The 11,438-nt window shown below is 37.8% G+C and overlaps 1 protein-coding gene across 1 annotated transcript; it reads right to left on the reverse strand.

Moving 5' to 3' along the window:
- Positions 1-1,313: 1,313 nt before the first annotated feature.
- On the reverse strand, positions 1,314-6,537 carry LOC129720903 (patj homolog). The gene is made up of 3 exons (XM_055672794.1): positions 5,879-6,537; positions 4,319-5,804; positions 1,314-4,072 (listed from the first exon to the last, which is right to left on the reverse strand). Exons 1-3 carry the CDS (start codon positions 6,377-6,379, stop codon positions 3,312-3,314), a joined length of 2,748 nt encoding a protein of 915 aa, XP_055528769.1. The 5' UTR covers positions 6,380-6,537; the 3' UTR covers positions 1,314-3,311.
- Positions 6,538-11,438: the final 4,901 nt, after the last annotated feature.

The following is an 11,438-nucleotide window of genomic DNA, read 5'->3' on the forward strand; positions in this document are numbered from 1 at the left end:
AATACATAAACATGCTGCGGTCTCGGTAAAATATGCTGTTTTTCATCAATTTGCCGGTAACCTTTTTGCTCTTTTCGTTTTTTTCTTGTACTCTTATAGCGCTTCTAAATGGAGTCGCTTATGTTTCATACAGTAACAAAAGTCATGAGCTATGACAAAGACTAAGATTATGCTCCAACTATTAAAAATATAGCATTTTTATATATTTTATTTCGACATATTGTCGCAACTTTTCACACTAAATCTAAATTAATATCAATTTCTAGTGTGTTTCAACTGGAGATTCACTCTCCAACTAAAAATAATCATATATAAAACAACTTAAAACGAGAAATTTCCAAATTTCTGAAAAAGTTCTGAATTCCATACAAAACGCGAAATTTTTCATAACGAGATTTGTTTGTGTGCGTGGATAGACAAAAATGTAGCATACCTTGTAGAACTGTCATCATACTTGGACCTGGGTCCGCTACTCCATCTTTATTAACGATGCTGCTCTACAGCTGCTATCGGCTGTTTTATGCTGACGATACGAAATTATTCAAAAAATAACCGACAACTTAGATTTATATTTAGGATTGCTGATGAATTTCGGGAGCTGCCTCAAACAACGGTTTTATTCCCTTGTGAGATCAGTTTCAGAGACCAATTCTGTAGTAAGAAGTCCGTTCCATGCACACAGAATAGAAATGCTACAGAAAAAAATCATCCGCTATGCTCTTCGCTTTCTTACATGGCGGGATCCACAGAACTTACCACCGTACGAAAACCGCTGCCGGTTTCTTGATATTGAACCATTAGATATTTGATATTGAGACGATGAATAGCACAGGTCGTCTTCACTGGCAAAATTTTGACATAACTCAATATATACGCTCCTAAAAAAATCATTACATCGCAGAAATTAAATCTATTTGGAATCACGCAGTCGCTTTTATGGGTCCCAGAATCCAATTCGCGCCATATACCACCACTTTAAGGTGAAACAATGTTGAAGCCACAAATAGCCGACTTCGAGCCAGCACTTCAAGTTTTCGAAAGCATAAAAAGCATAAGACTCGAAAATAGTTAATGCGTTTCATATGGAGACGCTATTTTATGTTCGTTCCACCGCAACAAACATAAAATAGCGTTTTCACAGGTGAAGCATTAACTATTACCAAGTCTTGTGCCGTTAACAGGTGGCTCGAAGTCGGCCATTTGTGGCTTTAACACCGCTTCACCTTAAGCGCGTCAAAATCGACGTAAATCACAGTGCAGCGATGCTTACAGATACGGTGATATTGTCTACAGTACTTCATGTTCAAAATAAATCTGTTTACGGGTTTTATTGCTACCATCAATTAATGTTGATTCACTATTTTATAAAGACTCTATGCACAATACATAGTGAACAAATAAAGTGAAATGATTTTTTTTTCTAAACATTGTATATAAATAAACGTTTTCCTTTACATGTATATAATCAATAATCTGTAGGATGTTGCACTTGAAGTATGTATAGTAGATTTTATTTCTATAATTATCGCTACAGTCTAACCGGAATAAGGTTATATAATATAGTTCCAATAGTATATGCGATAAGTAATTCCAGCAAAATCTTATCAAACAACTTTAACATCGTTAGTGAAATTAAACTTGTATAACTTAAATTTATATTACTGTGAAACATTTTTGTCAATATCAAGCAAAAATATAAAAATTAAGTCACTAAAAATAAAATAGTAAAAATAGTACTGTTCCGGAAGTCTTATCATACAGCAAATATTTCGCGAAAGCAGATATAATATTTAAGTCACTATCATTCATTATATTTCTAGAGTTATAAAATTTAAAGCTGCATGTAGAAAGTGTGTGAAAATAAAACTTTTTCTCTCAAAATAATAAAATACTGTTACCTAACAATATTTAACATGTGTTTCAACGACAAGGACTGTTGCTGTTCAGTGCAGGGGTTGGAATGAATTTCTAACAATGTAATGTTTTTTTTTTGCTATAATCTCTTTTTCTAACACAAATTTTGTTCTAATTAACGCCACCACCATTCAATCAATATTTCTATATGAGCAACGAGAGGGAACGGGCAGTACCAAGTCCAGGGTTGTATAAATTCTGTATATTCTAACTAAGCTGATTGTTCACAAGAAATAATTGATCGAGTAACGTTTTTCTTTCTTCTCCAAACAATCATCGATCAAGCTGAGCTTTTTTTTCGCCAAACTTGTAGGCAAAACTTTGAGTTCAATTCTCTAGTGGATCTATTCTACATCCTACTGTCGCATACACGGAAGCTTACTTCCGAGGGAAACTGATCCAATAATTTTTCAGATCGTTCCACTACGAGCAAAATTCTACTTTTTCCTACTCGGCGGTTGCACGTAGTTTTGTTTTGCTTCATTTAATAATTGTTCTAAACACCGACACATTCTAGTTCCAGCAAATTTCATATGAAAGAGTAGTATACTCTTCGCAAACGGTTAATTTTGACAACTTTTTCCCTTCATTTGGTTGTATGTTTCGTTTTCATCGATTTAGTAGGTTTTATTCATCATCTCCAATTAACGTCATAAGTCAGAAATGAATTCGTGGATTCTTTCGATTCAAAGCGCAAATTATGACAGATACTAAAATGGACCAATGGGCTGTAACTGAACCAAGAATGTGACAAATGTTTGATGGTTCACGATAAATCTTGCGATGATCTCTTACCCTTTGGAATATGTATACAAAGTGTAATATGGATAACCTGGATAACCTTTGATTTTTTTTCATATTTGGATGTTAATTTTTTTCTATTAACCCAAAGGGAAAAAGTGTAATTGATCATCGATAAACGTTGTTTTGATCTGATATAAATTACATAGATAAAAAGAAAAACGTTCACAAAAGCTGGACAGTGCTCGAAAAGTGCTTACAACAGAAAATGGAATAATAAAAAAGCAAATAGGATTAGATGTCAGATGAGGAGTAAGTAAAGATACAATTATGTAAAATAATCCATCTAATTGTTGATAGTCGATGACAAATCAACATAAATAATAAGCATACCGGGTAAGCAAGAGGTTTGCATGCATCCTACACCGGTGGTTGACACGCGCCTCGATTTGTTTGAGTAGCAGTGTATATTTCGAGAACTTTTGCTTGAAATGTAGAGATTTGCAGCTAAGATTTCTTTGTAAAATCGAAGCTTAAACTAAATATTCGTCGTTCGCAATTGAACTAACACATTCGATAAACCGCAAAAGATCCAATAGCTGCTTAAACAATGTCGAACAGCGCTGAAAATCATCTCTGCTTATGACTAATCGTACTCATTCCATTATAATATCTGGTTTATTCATAGATAGCATAGTACCAGAAGCATTGCGTCCCGAAATCTCATTACCTATGTACCCTGAACCACCTACCATATCATTACTTCTATCTTCAAAAGGCGTTATCGAAGAGTCTTGCATTGGTAATGGCTTTGCGACTCCAATTCTAACCACTCCCTTTGGAGCTCCCTTCAATGCCTGAACGGCCTGATCCAGCGAAGCATTTTCCAGGACAGTGTCATTCACAAACAGTAATCTATCGCCTGGAATTAACCTGCCGTCTAGCTGTGCCACCCCACCCGGCACTAAAGAACGAATAACGATCAACGTATCATTCGGATCCAAAGGATCCTGATAGTCTAAAATGGAAAATCCAAGTCCGCGCTCGCCCTTGACCAATTCAATAATCTGTGGCTCTGAACTCCACATGGCCAAGCCGGTGAGAGGCTCCAAACTTCTAGACTTGATTTTTGAAAACCCGTCATTGACGCCACCCGTTGTTGCCAAACTACCATCACTTTTGGCCTTAACTAACCTTTCAGATGGTGTCAAACTACCTTGCAGCACACTTCCACTACCAATACCAGCCCTACCCTTTGCTACCTCCTCCTCCAGAGAGTTGATCAGTGCCTCTTCGGTGAATTGAAGCATTTCCTGGTCCCCACGACCGCACACCATGCAAACATCTTGCGGCAGTTCCTTCAGAATAGAAACCACCTCCAGGTGGTTCATTCCGAGCAGTCGTTGGCCGTTGACCTCTGAAAATAAATGCGAATAGTATTCAGTTGAGTTAAAACAAAATATTTGCTATAGTGCCAAATTTTCGAAACGAGGTGCAATCCAAAACCGAACCAAGCATCAAAAATATTATTTTGAGTAAATGTTATTCGAAGTTCAACCATCCCGTGTATTTCCTGCAATCTGTTACAGAGAACTTTTGTTCTAAAACCATTTTGAATTCCAATGTTTTGGTTTTTTTTCTTGTATATTACCCAATAACTTACCCAGTAATTCGTCCCCAGAGCGTAGCAGTCCATTCTGACCCACAGGTCCTTCCGGCAGAATCGATCGAATATAGTGATGTGGCCGTACTTCCTTTCCTCCCTCGACATCCACAGTTCCTTCTAACGAAATACCTAATCCACTGCAGGCGTTAAACTTTCTTATGTTAGCGACAATGATCTTCACGTTCGCACCGAGAATGTTGCTCCATTTTTTCACGATAAAAGCTTCCGTCTCCTGCGTTATCTTTAGCGAACTGCGCTGTTTTCCATGCTTGGCAAGTCCCACGTTAGATGTGTCCGCTAGTAACAAATCAAGATCAGCCTCACCGGATGATAGCACAGGCGGAGGAATGATCGAAGCTTCTAAAATTTTTTCACGATACTCCTGGCTGTCGATAGAATCTTTGGCACGAGCAAGTTTCTTGTGTGCCATCATCGTTTCCAGCTGTTGATCCGGATCGCCCATCATCATTAGATTGTCATCGTCGTCATCATCGTAAAAATTGCGCTTATCAACCGCTGCAGTTCGTGGGACAATATCCAATATATTATTTCCATACTTCGATAGATCCGTTCCCCCAATAGGAAGCGCAGGAGGCGGAGTGGCTGGCGTAGGTGGTTTCATCTCATTAGCAGCTATGGCCTGCTGCAATTGATCATATTTGGGACCACGAAGGTATCGCTCTAAGCAAAGCTTCACCACATGACCGCTTTGCTTCAATACATCTACGGCCTGATGATTCGAGAACCCGTGCAAAGACTGATCATCTACTTCGATGATTCGATCGTTGACCTGAATTTTTCCACTTAAATCTGCTGCGCTTCCAGGTGAAACACTCTTCACGAAAATTCCCGACAATTCTTCTTTTTCACATACGTAACCGGCAATAGTAATGCCCAAACCATTTTGGTCTTTTATCAGTTCCACAGTAAAAACTTCAGTTTCTGGAAATTCGATAGGACTGTCCTTGTCGAACGCATCCTTATCGAGATTACCAACCGAATAAACACTAAAAATTTCCGGATATCCTGAATCAGCTAAATATTGTTTTAGCTTCAAGGGATTCGCCAGCAAAACTGTTGGAACAATTGCCGAATTGTCAAACTCTTCGATAGTACCATTATTTGCATCGATTGGACGAGCAACGACCAACTGAACATGCGTGCCAGACTGTCGCAAAACTGAAGCAACTTGCTCCGATACCATTTCGTGTAGATTGACATCGCCAATTTGTAAAATTTGGTCACCGGATTGCAGTCTTCCATCACGATCCGCCACACCACCTACGAGTATAGTTTTCACCGTTACTCCGGTAGCTCGAGCTCCGATAATGCCGAATCCAAGTCCTGTCCCATCATTAACCAACTCGATATCTAAGATGCGTGACCATTCAGCTAATTCCTGTGCATCCGAAGCAACTTTCGGTGCATCGTACAGGCCCTGATGAATAAGTAAATCTTCCTGTGGGTCGTGCTGCTGGCGGCTCTTTGAAGTAAAATGAAATAATTCATAAATATTAGGAACAACCAATTAACACAGACATTGATAAAAACACTCACCTCACCGGATACATCCACTAATTCATTTGTTCTTTTCAGAGGGGTAGGAAGTAATGGTTGTGCCTGCAGCAGCCCTTGTTGGTTACCCTGCATGGAATGCTCCATGAGGATCAATTTTTGTTGCACCTGCGATTGGGATGCTGGCGGGGCCGGACTTCCAGGAGAAATTTGCGCTGACGGTACGCGCTGTTCGTCGGGAAAATCCGACTCGGCAAACAGATCCGATGCTGGGGGAACATTCAAAACTAGTTCTCCACTATTGGCAATGTCAAAATCTCCCGGCAGTATCGATGGATGCTGTGTTATCTGATGATTTAGCTCGGCTAGCGAATCCTGGATCTGGACAATGTTGCGGAAAACCGGATCTTGCAGCAGATCGATAACCAGCTTCAGATCGTCCATCACATTCAGCTGCAGCTTGTTCGAATCCATCTCCTCTACTGTCTGCTTGATGAATTCAATCTGCTGCAGCGCGCTGGACACATCCTGAGAAAGATGCATGTTGGCTGCCGATTTTCGCAAAGTCAAATTTATTTGTACGACATTCGAATTGTTAGAATTAAACAGTTTTTTCCAGTTTTTCTGAGAATTTTCACTTTTCTGCAGATGTTTACGTGCTGACAATGGAAAACTCGAATGGAATTTTGACAACTGGTTGATGACACATCGCATAAAAAGAAAAGCTTGGCTGAACTTGGTTGCCAGAATGTGTGAAAACGGTGTAAACTGAAAGAATCAGAAACCATTTCTATTCACCACACCTCACCACGATATACTACGCTGAGGAAGATTTTCCTACTCCAGCAGTTTTTTATCTTCCAAAAGGCTGTACACTCTTTGACCAAGCGTCAAATATTTGTTACTGTTTGACAGATAGAAATTTGGTCGAAGATAATTGTTTGTCACTCTACAATTTGTTAACGTGGCAAACACGGGCAAACAACAACCATGATGTCAAATAAATTTTACCATTATGTCAAAAGGTCAAATATTTGACCATTGGTCAAGGAGTGTAATACAGGCTAAAGGAATGCAAAAAGACATATAAATTGCATGCCAAAACCCCATCGTCCAATTTCGAGTGTCTCCGATTTGGATGGAGCTTTGTTCACGTATTTGCCTTCCCGCATAATCATCAATAAATTCGAAATGTACTTATCGAGCTATTGGGGTATAATCCCGATTGTATGGCAATACGGGTTACCGTATTCTCCGCTGGTCGAAAACAAATTTTAACTCCGGCAATAATTTTCTAATAAGGCGTATGCTGCCGTTCCAATCATACACACTTAGATATTATCACCGAGTACGGTAAAATGAATTACCGAGATTTCAACAGCTGAGATCTCGGTAAAAATCTCGGTAATACATCAAAATACCGAGATTCTGTAAAATCAACAATTGACAACTTATCAAACTTCAACGAGATTCTCGGTAATATTTTACCGGAACTCGGAAATTATTACGAAAATTTCGGTAAAAATTACTGAAGTACGCATTTTGCGATTTCTAAGATAAATCCAGGAAATGATGAAAATGATTAATTATCCGTATAATTTTATTAATTTTTATGTCAAATTATTCAACTTATTACAACATTGGTAGAAACAGGAGAGTTGTGTTGCTTCCTGGAAATAAAACCATATTCATCACTGCAACTTCCATCCTGCGAAGCGTGTCATTAACCTACAAAATTGAGTAAGGAAAGAATTAATTGTTTTCTTTTAGTATTATTTTTGCAATAAACACAAACAAGATCTGAGACATAATATTGTATACTTACTCAACATTTTAGGTTAGTCTGAATATTACAGATTTCTCCAGAATGATGATTAACCGCGAAACCTGTTCCTTTTACCTCCAAACCAAAACACGAAAAAAGCTGATAGTGAAGCTTTCGTTATTTTGACAGTTCTATTTTTCGGAATCACGGTAAGAGCTTTTTTGCTTCAACGAAATCTCGGTTAAATGATGTCAAGCTTCCGAGATTCGGTATTTTAGTTTACTGAACTCGGAAATTTGCTGTTTTACGGATTTTTTCGGCTAACCAATTTGCGGTATTCCGGTAAACACATTCGGTTTCCGATTTCTCAGTAATTTTGTTACGGAACAACGGTAAACGAAAATGTTTTCAAGTAGTTCGGTATTTTACTTTACCGAGAAAACATTATGCAGTTAAGTGTGTAGTAGTCCCATGCATGTTCTACACAAACCTTATGCACGCTGGGACAACTATGCTTGGAAGGGCAGTGTGTTTTAGCAAATAATAGGGTTGTTCAGCTATATCAGTTTTTTATATCATCTGAATGATATGCATTTTCTAATAGCGAATTTCTTTATTCCACCAGCTCACTTCGTTTTGACCTGGAAACGCACTAACTGCTGTCAAAACCCTTCTTTATTCGCTCGATTTTGACCTGCCGTGCTGCCCGAAGCGCATTGTAAAATTTGTCAGCTCCAACCCACCACCGCACGTGCTAAGTTTGTAAACAATTATCTGGCATCTCTTTCTTACTTGCGTCTTAAATGGCGATGACGTTTTATTATTCCTCGGCAGTTTTGCCCGCACACAGTGGAATAAAGAAATTCGCTATAAGTAAAACGTAATTTGAAAAAAAAAAAACCATTGTTGTCCTTCGCTTTTTTAATCACGATTAAAAACTGCTAGAAAACGCTACAATGACAGTTCTCCCATATACCAACTGTCATTGTAGCGATTTAGAGCGAATTTTTATTCTTCATTTGAAAATCGAAAGATAATGATATAAAGCTTAAAAAAATCACGTTTTGCTCAGAAAATTACACTCTTTCAGATGATATATAAAAATCGGAAATCCGTAATAGCTAAACAACCCAATTCAAAGCAGATCCTTCACACTTAATTTATCACGGCAAACTTCCCCCAGCTAATCGAGCTCGACAATTTTTTCGCGGATGTCAGCAACATATTTCGACTAATATTCGGCAAATATATCGATCTACCGTAAACCTGGGAGGGAGAAACAAATACGAAGCTGTGTGAGTGCCAAAATGAACCAGAATGAGCTGTCACTGACTGTCAATTTGAACCAAGAGAAAAAAAGTGTTGTTTTTGTAAGAGTATTGTTACAACTGAACGGTATCGCGTTGCTTGAAAAATTATTCATCGCAAACAGTTTTTGTATTCATTGTCGTTTTATAAAATATTTTGGTTTATTTTTACGTGATTTCATAAGCTTCAAGTAATAATGATGTTAGCGAACCTCGAATCTTAAACTTGCGATTTTTCTGGATTTAAGGCTTTGGTTACTATTTCGAACACAATTCATCACGGCCGAATGTTAATTCTCGTTTCACAAAATAGTGAGATGTAGGATTGTAAAATTTTTGAAACTGCATGAAACCCTGAAAACTCTGCCTCACAGGTTACGCACTCGTACACCTTTTCAGAAAGTCTGCGCAAATATATATAAAAAAACAAAACTCAAAACTCTGAAGAAACTTTTATACAACGGCTAATTGAAAAAAAACGCTGACTCGAAAAATTTGTGTTTTACAGACAAATTTGCACATTCAGTATTTCTGATGTTACTAAAAATTTCGTTTGAGTCATGCATGCGTTATAGCAAGAAGATTGCTACAAGCTATCAAAAAACGACGCATGTCTGTGTTCTATGTTTTGAGTGTAGTATTCGTTTCTCCCTCCCAGCCGTAAACCAGCGAGTATTGACATTTCATTTGCCGATGTTCTCTAAAATTTTGCCGAAAACTTGTAGAATATTTCGCTACACACTTAAATTTTTTTTGCCGAGTCTCGGTAATTTATTGCCGAGAACGGCACCACTGAGTGCTCGGTTAAAAAAAAATGACAGCCGTCTCATTTTTTCGTAAATCTCGGTTCACCCTAACTGAAATTTCAGCACAAAATATTACCGAGAGTTTTTTCATAAGAAACACGGTATTTTTACTGTAAGCTTGTAAACGATTGTTGTCATTACCATGTTTTAACAACGTTTTTTGTTGTTGAATCTACCACCGACAATAATTTTACCATGAAAAACATTGTCAGTGACTTCTAAATGTATGGGAAAAATGCCTAAAAAAATGCTGTTAAGATACATAACGACCCCTCTTTTTCATGGTAAAAATGGCAAAAACGATGTTTTGTTGTTCTGGATAATGATATTGAAATTGATGTATCTACAATGAAATGCAATTTTTAAGTTTTTTTAATGTTTTTTTATTGTTATTTTTTTTCGGGGGGTTCGGGTTTCACAATAGACTATCTCACCGAATTTCTATAACCTCACTCTTCTGACAGCTAGTGGTAACTTTATTTACATTTTGGATTTTGTGCATTTTTCTGATGGAGCAAACGTGTGCGTAGTGGAAATGCTGCTCAATTTATAATTGTTCTTAGTGTACTGGCACCTCACGCACAACATTTTAAGGGAATTTTGGTCACAATTGAAATGATCTGCTATAATTGAGAACAAAACTGCATCACCCGGAGGTAAACAAAGTTACCAGTAGCTTTCAAACTCAGGTACGTGACGTCACCATGCGATGGTCTATTTCGGGTTCGGGTCGGGTTCGGGTTTCAGAGAAATAAAATTTTCGGGTTCGGGTCGGGCTCGGGTTTCGACCGAAAAAAAAATCGGGTTCGGGTCGGGTACGGGTTTGAAAAACATCAAACCCGACCATCTCTATTAGCTTTGTTCCATTTATATTTAGGATCCCGTTTTTCCACGTTTTATTTTGAAAATTTTTCCAGATCTTCCAGATTATTCAAATTTTTGTTGACAGCCCTGCATCATTGAAAGAAATCCACCACTGACAATCTTTGAATGATAAAGATTCGTGAGGAAAAAGGGTAAAACACACCAAATTTATGTTTGACGCGATAAGGGAAACTCAGAGGGGATTCACTGCTGTCAAATTTCATATATGTGTGCGTTATCGCAGATCAGCTCTGGTCCATGACGTTTGTTGGTCCGTGACGTTTGTAACTATGAACGATAATGAGGGAAAAATCACTACACAACACATTCATAAAAGTTTTCCGCGGTTTCTCGAGTTTTGATAAAAAAACGTTCCAATTCTATAATATTTCACATCGATCAATTTCATAACCAAAAAGAACAAAAACCAAAACAAACACCATGTTGCCGAATATGTTGGTTACACGATGTTTGACAGATAGATCCTCCCTGGGGAAACTACAGACGGTGTTATGAACAGATACGCAAAGAGTGAGGTCGAAAACTCCAAGTGAACCGTCAAATCGAGGCTCCAAGTGTGCAAAGTAAACAAACTCATGCGTGTTACTCTTCGTACAGAATGTGTGTTGCGATCAGTTTAAATTCTGTGAATCACGTGCAGTTATAGTTCCAACGAAAAATGTGTTCGTCATGCTCATGTTATGAGTGATGCATTGGAAATTATTATAATTGTATGAACAAGCACTGAAATTCAGTAATGTACCCTTACAAAGTTTCGAAATTTCATTACACTTTCTAGTGCGTATGAAAAGTTATGCGAAAATAAATGTGGTTGCCAGAATTGTTTAAAATAAAATATT

The sequence above is a fragment of the Wyeomyia smithii genome, chromosome 2 (assembly GCF_029784165.1).
Source record: "Wyeomyia smithii strain HCP4-BCI-WySm-NY-G18 chromosome 2, ASM2978416v1, whole genome shotgun sequence".
NCBI lineage: Eukaryota > Metazoa > Arthropoda > Insecta > Diptera > Culicidae > Wyeomyia > Wyeomyia smithii.

Bases quoted from the DNA above. Each gene is read 5' to 3' on its own strand.
- LOC129720903 (XM_055672794.1), bottom strand. From the start codon at position 6,379: ATGCATCTTTCTCAGGATGTGTCCAGCGCGCTGCAGCAGATTGAATTC. The intron at 5,805-5,878 runs GTGAGTGTTTTT...TTTACTTCAAAG, and splicing joins TAGTGGATGTATCCGGTGAG to AGCCGCCAGCAGCACGACCC. The intron at 4,073-4,318 runs GTAAGTTATTGG...ATTTATTTTCAG, and splicing joins CTCTGGGGACGAATTACTGG to AGGTCAACGGCCAACGACTG.